The following is a 16,373-nucleotide window of genomic DNA, read 5'->3' as shown; positions in this document are numbered from 1 at the left end:
TGTGTCATATATCCTTTATTTTAAAATTTTCAAAACTTCGCGTAAATTTATAAATATTGTTATAAAAACGATTATGTATGGAAAAAATAACGATTTTTAATTTTTAACCATATTTTTCTTCAAAGTGTTGATTAAAACAAGCTCAAAACTTATTAATATAAAATCAATATATGCATAAAGTTTGTAGTTTATACTAGGGTATTTAATGACATTAAAAGTTTTTCAAAATTTGAAACATAAAAAAAGTTGCTCATATATCCTCTTTCGAAAGTAACACAAATTTACATCAAATTTACAAAATACCATTAAAATCCGTACAATTATAAAGATTTGTGTACATTTTTTATTTGAAAAAATGTTTCTTATAATAATTGATAAGATCTATTAATTAGACTCGTGAATTTTAAACGAACTTAAGCTTACATGTTGTAGTTTTTGATGGAGTATATAGTGCCATAAAAATTTTTAAAAAATGTTTGTTCTTGCAAAAGTGTGCCATATATCCTTTATTTAATTTTTTTAAATTTTACTCTAAAATTTAAGAATTGTAATTAATTCTATGGACATATAAAAACTTTTGAAGCTTTTTTTAAATTTTAAGGAATTTATTCTCATCATGTGATGAAGACTTTAGACTTTTTAATATCAATGGACATTTTGCATACAGGTTGTAGTTATTGATGAAGTGTGTTATGAAATAAAGTGTTTTAAACAATTTTAGTTCTGGCAAAAGTGTGTCATATATCCTTTATTTTAAAATTTCCAAAGCTTTGCATAAATTTAAAAATGTTGTTATAAAACTTATTAAAGAAAAAATAAATTTTAGACTCTCAAATTATAAACGAACTAAAGCTTATAGGTCGTAGTTTTTGATGGAATTTATTGCGCTATAACAATTTTTTCTTGTAATAGTATTCCATATATCCTTTATTTAAAATATTCAAAATTTTACTCCAAAATAAAATAATTGTAATAGATTCAATGAAAATATAAACATTCTGGTAGATTTTGATTTTTTTTATAATAAGTAATGCAAGCCACACTTTCAGACATGGATATTTGGCTTACAGGTTGTTGTTTTTGATGGAGTGTGTTATGACATTAGAAATTTTACGTTTTTTTAGTTCTGGCAAAAGTATTCCATATATCCTTTATTTAAAATATCCAAAATTTTACTCACAAATTTATGAATTGTAATATTTGGTGTATGACATATTTAATAATAATAATATGTCATAATATTTGGTGCTGAAATCTGGCCAGACCTCCACAGGGAGCCTTTACCGAATGGAATACGCTTGATTCGTTCTTAACCTCAATATCAGCAGTTCTTTTGGGTCGGAATCCGTATATTGCCAGAAAGATGGCAAAAGGTCATAGCTAACAATGGCCAAATGTTAAAATACCAGCTAAAATTTTTTAAAAAAATTAAAATTAAAAAAAAAGTGTAAAAAATCAGAGTGTAATTTTCTTTTTTTTTGAAATGAATAGCATTATTATTGGAAATTTGCTAACATGTTGTAGTTTTTTATGGACCATTATATGCTATGACATATTTAAAACAATATTAGTCGTAGCAAAAGTTTACCAAATATTCTTTTTCTGAAATTAAAAAATTTAAGTAGAACTTCAGAAAATCGTACCCAAAACTTCAAATAATATTGTGCAACTTCTGAACTTTGAGAGCATCGAAAATCCAAAAAGTGCAAAACAAATTTTGTCACACATAAATTTACAACATATTTAAGTATACGAAGGGAATATATTTTCCTCTTTCTTAACTAAAACAAATTAAAGTTATCCAATTTGTTTCACAATAATCCAAAATTCACTTTACAAATTCTCAAAGAAACAATTTATTTTTCTATGAAAGCCATGTAAAAATACACATTAATATTTTTGTTAACTTAGGAACACGCAGGGAAAAATTTCGTTGCACAAGTTTACCATAACATTTTCACAAGTTTTTAACAATATTATGGTCACTGTAATTATTTATATGTTTGCGCTAACCATAATATGTTTAATTAACCATTTACATGATTGTAGTAATCATATATATGATTGTTGTAATTAAGTATGTATTTAGGGTGGGCTGATTTGTAAGGACAAACATTTAATATAGGTATTTTTTGTGTGATTATTTCATCTTTGGAGTCAAATCTCTTTCCTCCGAGTCATTTCTTCAGGTCTGGTAAGAAGAAATAGTCACTCGGGGCTAAATCCGGAGAAGGGGGAGCATTTCGTAGCCTAGTTCATGGATTTTTGCCACTGAAACTGCACATGTGTGCACCCTTTTGTGAGCAAACGCCTAAACCTAATTATTAATTATATGTATACAATAGATTTCAGATCAATATCTATTATGGATTCAAAAATAAACGATTTTCAATTTAAAAATTAAAAAAATTATAAAAAAAACTTTTTAAGAAGATATAACAATTTTATGTTTTTCTTTAAGGTATCTTTACGGAGAACATTTTGGTATAAAAAACATGCCCTATTTTTCGAATATGTCGTCCTTACGCCCTTCGGAATTTGACCTATTTTTTTATCAAAATTTCAATTTTGGGTCACATGTTAATGGAAAGCAGCCTTGGAAACCTTGATATGTTTCCTATTTATCCCCAAAGTATTTTCCCAGCCCTGAAGGAAATGTGGACCATATGAGCAAAATGGAAAAAATAGTATTTTTGGGATTATCGCTCCAATTTTTAGGAATTGCGGGATTCCATTTGACCTTTTGACGAGTTTTTTTACACTTTGTTATTTAGAATGACAAATTTAAAAAACGTTGAAAATTTCATTTAGTTCTGTTAATAAATAAAGGAACAATTTGATCCACATTTATTTCAAACTATTTTTTTTTTGTTTAGATAATTTAATTTTTGGTCTTACAAAAATAATTTCAAGTCAATATCTCAACTAGATTCAAAAATATAACATTTTAAAACTCCGTCCTTCAAAAATATTGCACTTATTTTTGCCGAGCGCTTCCCAAAAATGTAAAAATCTTTGAAATCAGATGGGAAACAAACAAAATGGCACGTGTTTAAAAATTTTACATGTCGATGTACCCTACTTTGAGCCCTCATAGCGACGTACCTGGAGTATTTGTAGGTTCCATTTTAATAACTTAAACTCGAATACTCATTGCCTACGTACAAATCAAATTATATCCCGATCGGACTAGCCGTTTAGGAATGCCAGATTTATTTCCAAAAAATTTTGATTCTGCCCCACTGTGCAACTCCACATTGTGATTTGTTTAATTGTTTCGGGTGTATAGACCTCAACTGGGCGTCCAAAACGTTCGGCATCTTACATGCTTGTACGGCACTAAGAAATTTCGTGAACTACTGTGCTACCATTGAACTTGATGGTGCAGAGTTCCCATAGTATTTATCAAGTTTAGCCATGGTTGGAGAAATGTTTTTTTTTCTCAAAAAATAATACTTAATGAGCAGATGAAATTCACTTTTGTCCAATTTCTCCTCAAGTCAAGTCAAGAGGTAAATTGCTGCCAAACACAAACTAAATGACGCAGTTTGTTCAAATTTTGACAAGAGTCAACTGACAGAAACTGTTTTGCCCTTTCAGTTAACAGCCAGGATGTATTTACCACAATCATGCAAATGATTAATACAATCATGTGAGTGATAACTTAAACATATTATGTTTATTTATATAATTACAGTGACCATAATATTGTTAAAAAACTTTTTAAAATTTAGAAATGTACGGCTATATTTTTTCGCTGGGAATAGTTAAGAAAGAAAAGTGAAGATCAATGAGGCTTTCAAATGATTAAATAAAACTAATTTTGTAGAGTTATAGTGTTGACCAAACGTTAATACATTTCAGATAAATTATTCAAATGTTAGTTAGAGCTTGATTTTATAATATAAGCTTTTAGAGCTTAATGCATTTAAGCTGACGATATGTAATATGTATTAAAATCATAATGAATATAATATATCTAAAAGCTAACGATTTCTATGACATTTCTTTCTACTCGTATTTACCCATTTGAAATGCAATTTAAAATGCTCGAATTCCAAAAAAAAAAAAAAAAAATAAATAAAAATATTTTTTTTTCTCAGTTTTCTTTAAAGCAGCAACAGCAAATTGTTTATGTAAAGATGTAAATTGTATTTGTTTGTATTTTATATTTAAATTATGCAATTCAATTCAAGACAAGTCTCATAATAATCTGTGTACAGAAAAAATTATCATCTTGAAAAGACAAACTAAAAAACATTACGATGAAGAACATGATGATAATAATGATGATAAAAAAAACATAATACATACTGGGGAAGAGGATGATGATGCCGATGCTGATAAAGATATTTTGTGTTCCTCAATTCAAAAAAAAATGTGCGTATAAAAATTGTAAAATTTCTCTTTCAAAATAAAATGTAATAAAATGTATTTGTTATAGAAATTAGCATTTCAAATATTTAAATTATAAACAAAGTAAATACACATAAATACATATAAATGTTAAGAAAAATAAAAGCTCTAAAAAAATTAACTGAAATATAAAACAAATAATTCAAGGTAGCATTAAATAACAAGAAAAATTATAACAATTGGTTTTTTTTTATTCAAACAAAATCAAAACTATTTAAACTAATTTGTCAACTTCTACAATACAAGTGTTTGAGTTTTGAAGGAAATTGTTGTTTATTTTTTTTTAATTAATTTTTGAAAAATTGCTTAAGAAATAAATTGATAAACTTTTATCATTCTGTTAAATTTGAATAGTTATTAAAAGTGTTAGATTTTTTTTTTGTTTCTATAAAAATGTTTGTAATGTGATGAAACAACACAGTTATGCAATTTTATTGAAGAAAGTAAAAAAAGTTAAATCAAATTCAACGTAAGAAAAACCCAAAATGAAAAAAAATAATAAAAATTTGTGTAAGAGGAGTTGAGATGTTTTTATTTTTTTTTGAAATCATTTCGTTCAAAATTGTAAAATTAGTTTTGATAATTTCTTGCTAAATTACTGCAGTAATTTAGTTGTAATGAGATTTGTTTAATTTGCGAAAATAATTTTGTATTGGTATTGAAATTATAATTGATTATAGTCTTGAATTAATTACCTGTTTTTGGGCCATGGCTTGCATCTGTTGAAACATTTGACGCTCTTCTTCTTTGCCTAGATTTCAGTACGAAAAAATTAAAATAGAAATTAATATTTAAATTAAAGTGATTAAAAATATAGTATATGTGTAGATATTTACATAAAATATTTAATATTTGTTTGCTATTTTGAGTTTTATACATTTTATTTTCAGTACAATAATGCTGTTTTCTTTTCGGGGTAACGTATAAGTTTCGACAAATGATAATTATACGTAAAGTACTGAAGTATAAAAATGAGTCGAACAAATATGTATGAAAAAAATCAGTTTTTAAAATTCTTTCGATTAGTTTTCATAGAAATTTGTTCGAATCATTCATTTTTCTTTCGTTCATTCGAAAATATAGTGTGCGTTCGTAAATTAGAAAATTTGTGCATCACTGATTCAATGACCTGCAACCTTTGCAACAGTAAACTAAATGAAGAGGTGGTTTCATAAATTTGCGGCGTCACTGCCAGCAATAAGCATTAAAAACCTTTGACGTAACGAAATGATGGCTGATATGCTTTTTCGAACCCTAAACTTTAGTTATGCTGTTACTGTATTTGAGAATGAAGCAATAATTTAAATTCAAATATTTATAAATCTTAAACAAATATTGACGTCTTTCTAAAAATGTTTATTTACTATAGGGCTGTACTTTTAATTTATCTGTTAATAGTAGTAAAGAAACGATTTTGTCAAAAAGAGGCAGAAACTGGAGAAACATTTTTCTCAGAAAAGGAAACGGTATAAGCTTGTATTCACTGTATTCTTTTGCAATTTCCGGGGGATTAATTTTAAACAAGACCCCAAATAACTGAGCAAATGTGCAATAGATCAATATATCGGCTTATGAGTTATGAGTAGCAAGGTAAACAAATTATAATATGGAGAAAAATATAAAATTTGAATTAATGTAAAATTTTAAAGATATCATAACAAAATTTGGAACTAATGTAGACTAAAATGTTCTTAAATCACTAATATTATAATTTTTGAAATTTTTTATTTGCAAATACAAAAAATTCCTTATAACGCGAAAATGTGTTCCAAAAACTCAGTTTTTTAGAAAAATGCGTAGTGTGACGTTATTTACCTTGGGAGAGAAAAAAGCATTGTATGTATTTAAATAACATATAGAGATATACAAATATGGAGGTGATTTGTGTTTTTACTCAAGCCTAAATTTTTTTTTTAAATTGGCCAAGTTTGGATAGTTCTGGTGGATACTATGACCGCTTAACACATTGACTGCAACGTCGGAAACATATGTGTGACACTGCACTATGCGATTTACGCCACGTCGGACACATATATGTTGGCTGGAAGTTCCTCATCAAAACTGTAATCATCACATTCTTCATCACTTTCTGAACTTGTGCTGAATATTTTTTCTAACTCAGTATCCCATAAAAAATTCCTTTTCGCCATTTCGTAAGACCCTCTTATTTATAAAAAAATCTGTTTCTAAGCAGTAAATATTACTAACAGTAGCCTAAATTCGAATATTGACGTTTTCGAAGAGATTACGCAAAGAAAATGATGTGGCCCCAGCATCTTATTTGCTGAAAATGTCTTGGCAGTCAATGTGTTAAGTGAGCCAAATTGTACTCTACACTCTTTTGCATTAAGTTCTCTTTCCGTATCATATAAGAATTGTATATAGTAACGAAGAAAATGGTTTTCTACAAAAGAAAAAATATTATTTTTTGAAAATAAATCTGGCATTTCTAAACGGCTGGTCCGATCAGAATAAAATATGACGTGGATCAGAATAAAATTTTAATATTCGAGTTTAAGTCATTAAAATGGGACCTACAGATGCTCCAGGGGCGGCGCTATAGGGCACAAAGTAGGGTACCTTCGACATGTAAAATGTTTAAATACGTGACATTTGTTTTTGTTTCCAATCCGATTTCAAAGATTTTTATATCAAAATTAAAATTTTAAAATTTTGCCATCCGCTTTTTTAAAAATATAGGGCGTACTTATGAACCGAATGGAGTCGAATTTTAGTTAGACAGCTAAATTACAAATAATATACAAAAGATTTCAGAGCAATATTGATTACGAATCAAAAAATAAACGATTTTCAATTTAAAAATTCTAAAACTAGTAAATGTTTGCTGTTTTTTTGTATAAAAATTTCAACATTGGGCCACATGTTCTAAAATCCCAAAGTTGGGATCAGAAAACGGAAAGCTGCCTTGGAAACCTTGATATGTTTCCTATTTATCCCCAAAGTATTTTCCTAGCCTCGAAGGAAATGTGGTTCCTATGGGCAAAATTTTAAAAAATATAATTTTTGGGATTTTCGCTCCATTTTTTAGGAATTGCGGGGCATCCCTTTTGACAAGTTATTTTTACACTTTGTTATTTAGGATGATAGATGCAAAAAATGTTGAAAATTTTATTTAGTTTTGTTAATAAATAACGATTTTATTACATCTATATATATAAAAATTAAATGGTCCATGTATGTAATGGAATCACGAGAACTGCTGAAGCGATTTGGCTGATTTTTTTGTTTGATGGTTTGTAAAGAAAAAAAATTCAAAAATTCCGGGTAAAACTCGGAAATTCTTTTTTTTGTAAGTCCAGTCAACTGTAATAAAAAAAGCTCCCTAATGTATGCAGTACAAATTTAGATATTTTATTTGCAAATAAATGAGAACAGGCTGGTGTGCGTGGTTGGAGAAATTTGAAAAACTAACATTAGTTAGTTCAACTAGTATTATATATTTACTAGCTGACCCGGTGCGCTTCGCCACCCCAATTAGAAGAAAGAAATAGTACTATCAAGTCTCACTTTGTGAATCTAATTGTAAATGTCTAATTTCATATTTCTGGGTCCATTATTATAGAAAATGCAAAATGTGTTCCTAATTTTAAATTTTTATGTTTATTATTATAAAATATTCAAAAAGTACCATTGCAGTAAGGAAATAGTACCATTGATTATCACTTTTAAATTCGCATTCACTAAACCATAACCCGTCAAGTTTGAATTTTAGATTTGTATATCATTTCCTATATTATCAACTAATTTTGTTTCTATAATACTTAAGATTTAATAAATTATCACAAAACCGAAACCGATCGGTTTTTAATTTTTTAAAACCGAAACCGCGGTTTTGAAATTCTTCGATTTTTTGGAAAGTCTAGGTCCATTATTATAGGAAATTCAAAAAAAGTACCATTAGAATATATAAAAAGTACCAAAAATCCCCCACTTGTGGTTTCCCACTCACTCGGGTCCATATAAGCTTAATTTCATGGCTTTAGGTTCATTGGTGTAGAAATTACAAAAAGTACCATTCGAATAAAGAAAAAGTTCCAAAAAGTCTCCCCTAGAATTCTAACTCACTTAGGACCATGTATGCTTAATTTCATGTTTTTAAGTCCATTGCTATAGAAAATTAAAAAAAAGTACCATTAGAATAAACAAAAGCTACCATGAGGTATCCGCTTGAATTTTCAATCACTTAGGACCATATACGGTTAATTTCATATTTCTAGGTCCATTATGTTATAGAAAATTCAAAAAGTACCATTAGAATATAGAAAAAGTACCAAAAAGCACCCACTTGTAGTTGCTCACCCACTCGGGTCCGTATAACCTTTATTTAATGTTTCTAGGTTCATTGGTGAAGAAATTACAAAAATACGCCACTTTTAAAACTCAGTCATTCAAAAAAAAATTTCACGTGGCCAGTCCTAATATATATCAAGATTTGCCTTTATTTGAATGATTGAGCAGACGAAATACAGTTTTTTCCAATCTCTCTTCATATCACGAGGTAGTCTGCTATCAATAGCTGTCAAACACAAACTAAATGACACAGCTTGTTCAAATTTTAACAGAAGTCAACTGACAGCTGTATGTTGAGAGGAGCAGAGTTTCCCTTTCAATAAAGAGCCGGGAAATTCAAAAAGTCGCGGTCTTATTGAAGCACCCTCGTATCCCAAAAACCATTAAAGAAGACAACGAATTTTCGAAGTTAATTATATTTATTTCATATTTTCCGTTTGTAGCATATAGAAATATTGATCATATAACCAAAAATAATATATATGTATAATGGGTCCTCATATCAGCTACTCTAGCTGAAATTTTCATCAAATACCATCTGTTGATAAGGTTTATTTGATATTGAAAATGAGAAATATCGGTCAATGATAGCCCCCATACAAATAGCCCCCCTGCATACTGTTAGATTTGTCATAAATATGTTTATTATGCGGCAATACGGATAAAGTTTTGCACAAGTTAGTTCTAAGTACTCTGCAATTATAATATCCCTAGTTATCATATAAAGTACCCCTCAGAAAATGACTTGACATATTGATGGTGGGTACACAAAGTTCTTCACAAACGAACATTTTATTTTACTACGATTGCGGTAGTGAGACCGTCACTTGATTCGTTATTACAGAAACATTAAATAGTGAACTGTGTAAATAGTGACTGGTTCTTGATATATTTATGTTTTCACTTTCATAATAAATAACATGGTGGCATAATATCAAGTTAGAGTACCCCCCAACTATAAGGTGAAATATTGAAAAGGACATGGTAAATCTCGTTTTGTTCATTAAGTATTTATACATTTTTCTAAAAATGTCTAAACATAAATCTTAGTATGTAATTATTTAAAACTAAGTACAAAATTTATTAATAGAGTATACATATTATTACAGCATTTAGCTGTAATGCATGTTGCGTGTCATTAATGAAAAAACGAAAGCGCATGTTTAAATTAAGTTTTAATCACAATATATTATAAAATTGTAGCAGTGGCTGGCATTCGAGTTTTGCTTTTATGGAAATCGACACATGAATGGATATAGTTCAATGCGAGCTTTGAACCGCTACATGAGCAAGTGCAGCAAATTATTGATTAAATTTTTAATCATGCATTTAAATAAAATATTTAAATATTGATCAAATGAATTAATACAGTTTTTAAATAGAATTCTCTAGAACTAATTGCTTATTAATGATATTTCATAATTTTTAAGGATTTATTTTAAAAGAATTCCTTACAACTTTAAGCTATTTTTCCTGGACAATAAACAATTTTTAACCTACTTTCTTTAAATAGCTACATAAAAACTACCCCTTTATTTATAAACCAACTAAAATCATTACAATTTTCCGTAAACAATGTGGTTAATTTATAGTACTCCTCTGAAAAGTAATGCGTGTTGCGTGCAATAAATTATTAACGGCGCACCGGCATGTTCGAATTAATAAATTTTCAATAAATCAAATTTAAATTAAACCCATGCAAAACAAAATACACTCGCTCTTCATTAACATTTAGTTGTTACTGTGTATTAAGTACTACCTATCACACTGTTAACATTAACGAACTGAGCTTTTCCACTTAAAAGTACTTTTACAAATTCGTATCATGTAATTGAATCAAACTGAAGCTAAATTTCAACAAGTTGACAAGATAATCAAGTAATTTAAATTGTTTTCTTTTTAGCCAGATTCAATGTTCTACTTTACATATTATATTACATTCATATTATCATGTTGTAGATTTTGTAGAACCTATTCTTATGTATAAGGGAATGGTTTTATAGTCTGAATAACATTTTCAATTACCACATACCATGTGCATTACTTAGAATTAGTTTAATCATAAGTGGATCTGTTTTTGCAGGGAGCAGTTCACTATTTATTTTTCGAGGTAGAAAACCAGCTTTCATCTGATCTATTGAAGTATCGTACCCGTAGTAACTAATCTAACATTCCGTTTTCAAGGTTTGGGTAAGTCCCTATTAAAAAAATGCATTTAAAAATTATTTGAACAAAAATTAATTTACATGAATGTGAAAATTGCATTATGAATGCATTTTTTGAAAACAAGTAGTTTTTTTAATTACATGGTTCAAAGATGACATAATTATCTTTCAAAGGCATTTTAAATCAATAAAATCTGATAACAGCTGCATGAGACACGTGTATCTTTAAACAAAATACCTCAATTTTTTTAATTTTTAATAAAATTCAAATCGCGAATAAAATCGAGAGTTTTTCGAAATTTAAAAGAATAATAAGTAAGAGTGTTATGTTTGGCTGTGCCGAATCTTTTTGCATTTGGTATAAATCAAAATAAGGAAAACACGCGTTTTTCATTAAAACTTTTAACCCAAGTATTTTTATCAAATTACCTTTGTAAAGAATGTCAGTTATTATGTTTAATGTCAATTATATTCATATGTTGTTAATCTAATTAAAATGAGTGTCCAGAAAAAAGTGCGTACTAAAATTATAAAATATTTTCACCAAATCCCAACTTGGTCCTACAAAAAGTTGGGCAATGGATCAAAGGTCTGCATTCAAACTGATTTCAATTTTATTAAACAGTATCGGGAGAACTTGTCCGTTAATAGAAACTCTGGTTCAGGTAGAAGAAATGGACCACATGATATTTCAGAAAGCATTTTCAAAAGAGAGACTATTTGGTACGAAAAGTTAAAGCCAATGTAGGTTTAAAAATATACAAGGCTCAAAAAGTTCCTGACAGAAACTCTGCTAAAAATTTAGAGGCCAAAGGCAGAGCACGGAAATTGAAGTCAAATTTTATAAAAAAAAAAAATCCTGCTGCTTAAAGGATGACGAAACGTATGTTCTGGAAAATTTTTCGCAACTTCCGGGTCAATATTTTAATGTTGAGGGAATGTTGTAGAAAAGTTTAGGACCCAAAAGCAGAAAAAAAAGTTCTTGGTATGTCAAGCAATATGCAGTTGCGGCTTCTTTTGCCGACAACATGCCTACAAACATTTGTTACAAACGGATCTATAAATACCGAAATTTACATTAAGCAATGTTTACAAGACTTCTTAATGTCTCCACTTATTTTTGGCCTGATTTGGCATCTTGTCACTATGGTAAGTGACAAGATGAGTGGTACAAGAAAAATAATGGAGTATTTATATCAAGAGAGGCAAATCCTCCAAACTGCCTAGAGCTAAGACCAGTGGAGAGATATTGGACTCTTGTTAAAAGAGAATTGAAGAGTACAGAAAAGGTGCCCAAAAGTGTGGTAGATTTTAAACAGAGATGGACTACGCGTTCGAAGAAAGTGACATAAAGTACAAAAACCTTAATGGAATGGTTTCCGGAAAAGGTTCATAAATTCATCACTATTGATTAGAAGTATGTATGTATAAAAATAATATTTTTTGTAAATTGTAATATTCAATTAAATTAAAAAAATATCAAAACTGTAGGTTTAGTGGTTTCACATTAGTACATTTATTCTGGGTCCTCTTTAGATTAGAAGTGCTCGTTATATGGGAGCTATGTCCAATTATGCGCCAATCTTCATAAAATTAGGTACGCATATTTTTGTGTATACATATCGCTCATTTGCAGCAACAATGTCATAATTCAAAAAAAGTCGTTTCGATAAAAACGAATTTGAATGTTTTATGACATTTTACTGCATCTTAAAAAAAAATTTCAACAAATCATACGATTTCAGAACTAAAACCTGATTTAAATTGCAGATATTAATATCTTTCTAATCTGTATTTAATCCAAATTTTTAGTTGTCAAATATACGAGAAAACATTAATTTTAATTTTGACATTTACAACAAAAAACACTCTCATACTAAAAATAATTGACTTTTTTAATACTGATAAAACTATATGAAAGACTAAAGAACAGCGCATATTTTGTATTACTCAGTTCAAAATACCCGGATTTTGAGTTATGACGTTGTTGCAGCAAATGAGGGATATGTGGATTATTGGTGTCACTTTGCAAACTGAGTTCGACTGACTATAAAAGATTTATGGATATTTATGTGATTTTGGGGGCGATGGTCGATTATGGATAGATATTCACAAAATCCAGAAGTTTTATTTTTCCATACAAATTATTTGTCTGTGTAAAATTTTGTTTCGAAATCACTATTCATAAGATATTTATGTAGATTAATGTTTTTCTGTTCAAAATTTCGTGCGAAATGCTGTCAAACTACATATAATATATTTGGAATGAAATATGTTCTTTTTGTAAAAACATGTGAAATAAACTGGCAGCATTATTTTTAAATTACGAATTAACATAAGCATCACTTCTTTCGCACTAAATTAAAACCAACAGCTGATCATTTGTTGCATACAAAATTGTTCCATAATTTTTCTCAAATATGAACAGAATACTAAACTTATGCTATTAAAAAGTATGGGCCAATACCCATAAAATTGTGTAAACAGATTTTCCTGTAGATTGGGTTAATTTTTGTTTGAATTTTGTATGTATGGACCGATCGCAACAATCAATAATTTTTTTATTTCTTTTAGCAAGGAACTTATTTTTGCTGAGTTTTATTTGGATATAGCCATATTCTGGCATACAATTTTCAACATAGATTTGATTTTTCATATGAACAATATAATGAAAATTTAATGGTATTATCTGCAATATATTTAAAGAAAAAATTTGTCTCACATTTTGTTGAAAATCTGGTTTCAAAATTTTTCTGATCAACAAAGAATATTTGGTGAAAATTGTATCTCCCTAGGCCCATTGATGCCTTTATGTATGGAATATAACAACATGCAAATGTCTGCCACTGCTTCACTGGTTCACTCTGGCGCATAAATAATTCTGAATTTGAGCAATGGCCTGAGTTATGTTAGCTTTGAGGACCGCTGTGGTTTGTGACTTATGAGCATAGACCTGCGACTTAAGAAAATCCCATAAGAAAAGGTCTGTCAAATCATTTTATCTTGGCGACCAGTTCACATCAACTCCACATTATTTGACCATGCTTTCAAATCGCTCGTGTAGCATGAACAATGTGGCATGAGCTGGGAAAAAGTCTCATCTCGGTGTTCAGATCACATCACCTTCACACTAAACAGTGACTTTTTCGGGATGCATTGCACGGTCGTAATCGAGGTAGTCGTGGAATTTGTTTAAAGCCTCGAAATTTATGAGGCGATTTCCCCAATTTCAATAATAGCCGACATATTTCACAGCCCTCTAAAGTTGAATATTTCGGGAATTTTTGTGAAAATTTATTAATCTTCAGGTTTTAATAACATTGGAATGTGTGATACGATTTCAATAAATGTGGTAAATTTGCCTTTCACTTTACGAATATTCTACACAATTTACATACATCTCTAGATATACAGAAAAATTATGTTTTTCATACATCTACTTCATATAAAGCTGAAAGTAGTAGAGACTCTGATTATCAATAAAATAGGACGGGTTTGGAATTACTCTACAACATACTGTCATGGAAGTACTAACATTTGGTCTATGGCCAATTATAAATAGATTCATTACTAACCACTCAGTTTTTACTAAAGTAGAAATATATTTGTCTGAGTTGAAATCGAAAACTGAAACCAATATGTCAGACTTCGAATTCGGCGGTTTAAAAAATATCCATTTTTGAATTGGCGAGGAAAATTAGTTTAGGATTATGTTTCGAAAAGCACCGCACTATGCGTTATTGACCCGTTTTGGTACATTTTTTGTCCCTATGTAGCAAAAAAAAACACATTACTATATTTTCCATTCATATACGTTAGATATATAATAATATTTACTTGTAAACTCCTAAAAGCCTTTACATTTATTATTTGTTACAGTTTTTTTTTTTTTGTTAATTTTAAACTTATGTAAACATATCTAACCTCAATTTTATTTATGCACAAACAATTTAAATATTTATATGCAACTGAATAATAGAGATATACTTGAGTGTGTACGCCTGTCTGTCTGTCGGTCTGTCTGATAGCAACATTGAATAAAAAAAACGAACACAGTAAAAGTTTAAAAATATAAAAACACACTTACCCATGCCTTTGGCCTGCAACATTTCCAATAATTTTTTAATACTTTCATCGCGTGCAATCAAAGTTTGTTTTTGCGTTTCAACACGACATTCTAAATCTTTAATTGTTTCGCGTAAAATGCTAATTTCACGTTGCAAATGATCATTCTCAGCATAAACAGCTTCAATTTGCTGTTGCATCTCTATATTCGGCTGACGCATACGTGCACGTAGTTCCTCCTCTAATTGACGCACCAGCATGGCTTGTTTCTAAAGTTGGTGGAATAAAAAAAGGAAAGAGAAAAAAGGTAAGATAATACAAAATATTTTGTAAATTTTTGTTAACAAACAGTTCATTAGCTACAGCACTTGTAGCTAATCGTATGTTAAATATAGACATGTTTAAAAAAGAAATATTTTGGTTTAACAGAATTTATTAATTGAATTTATTAGATTAATATTTGTATAGATAATATGTATACAGTTCGTTAGATGGTTAGCTATGTTATTGCCAATTTACCCCCCGTCTGGAGAAGCTATCGATTTGCTCACCTACCGAAAAATTTTCTGTTTTGCCATGAACTGCGTTATACCAAAAATTCGTGTATGTGACCATCGCGACTATCGCGTATATGTTGTACCCTGAAGATCTTATTTTCACAAACCCTTCATTTGAAAATGTTATTCAGTGTTGAAGCACACTTTTGGTTAAATGGCTATGTCAGTAAACAGAATTGCCATATTTGATAATCTATTGTCGAACACCATACAGAAAGCCTCAACGCTTTTTGCGCTTTATGGGCCGTTAATCCATTGTCTTCACAAATAACGATGATCAAAAAGTTACAGTCAACGGTTAGCGGTATAGAGTCTTGCTTACTAACTTTTTCGTGCCTCAATTGGAAGGCATAAGTATTGCAGACATCTGGTTTCTGCTGGATGGTGGATGTTACATATCACAAAGCACGCGATATAACCGATTTACTTAGAGAAACATTTGGTGAATGAATAATTCAAAGAAATGGACTTGTTAGCTGGCCACCTTGTTCATGTGATTTGACGCAATTAGTTTATTTACTCTGGGAATATCTAAAGTCCCAGGTCTATTCAGATAAGCCAGAAACGATGGGTGCGATTATTCGACGGCTGATTTACTGCGAAGGGTGTGTGAAAATTGGACATCCAGGTTACACCATCATATTTTAACATTAAAGGCCTTATTCATAAGCAATTTTTAAATTTAAACAACATTTTAAAATCAAACATCCTAACTATGAAAGAAATGGTTTTTATTTGAAAAAATTTAAAAATTCAAATAATTGAAAATATCCCTGTAGGAAGTTTCAATAGTGAAAATATACTGACTTACTATTGACACAGTCACCAGTACTAGTGACTGATTTTACCCCAGACAATG

At 29.3% G+C, this 16,373-nt stretch overlaps 1 protein-coding gene across 2 annotated transcripts in view; it reads right to left on the bottom strand.

Moving 5' to 3' along the window:
* Positions 1 to 16,373, bottom strand: part of brp (bruchpilot) — a 205,482-nt gene that overhangs the window by 134,497 nt on the left and 54,612 nt on the right. For both annotated transcript variants that reach the window (XM_065510616.1, XM_065510617.1), the window contains 2 exons: positions 14,980 to 15,226; positions 5,112 to 5,167 (listed from right to left, as the gene is read on the bottom strand). In XM_065510616.1, coding sequence (XP_065366688.1) covers positions 5,112 to 5,167; positions 14,980 to 15,226 — 303 coding nt within the window. The remainder of the gene's footprint in view (positions 1 to 5,111; positions 5,168 to 14,979; positions 15,227 to 16,373) is intronic.

This window comes from Calliphora vicina, chromosome 5 (assembly GCF_958450345.1).
Source record: "Calliphora vicina chromosome 5, idCalVici1.1, whole genome shotgun sequence".
In the NCBI taxonomy this organism is placed as follows: domain Eukaryota; kingdom Metazoa; phylum Arthropoda; class Insecta; order Diptera; family Calliphoridae; genus Calliphora; species Calliphora vicina.
The sequence above is the reverse complement of the archived record's forward strand: the minus strand, read 5'-3'. Positions and strand labels throughout refer to the sequence as shown.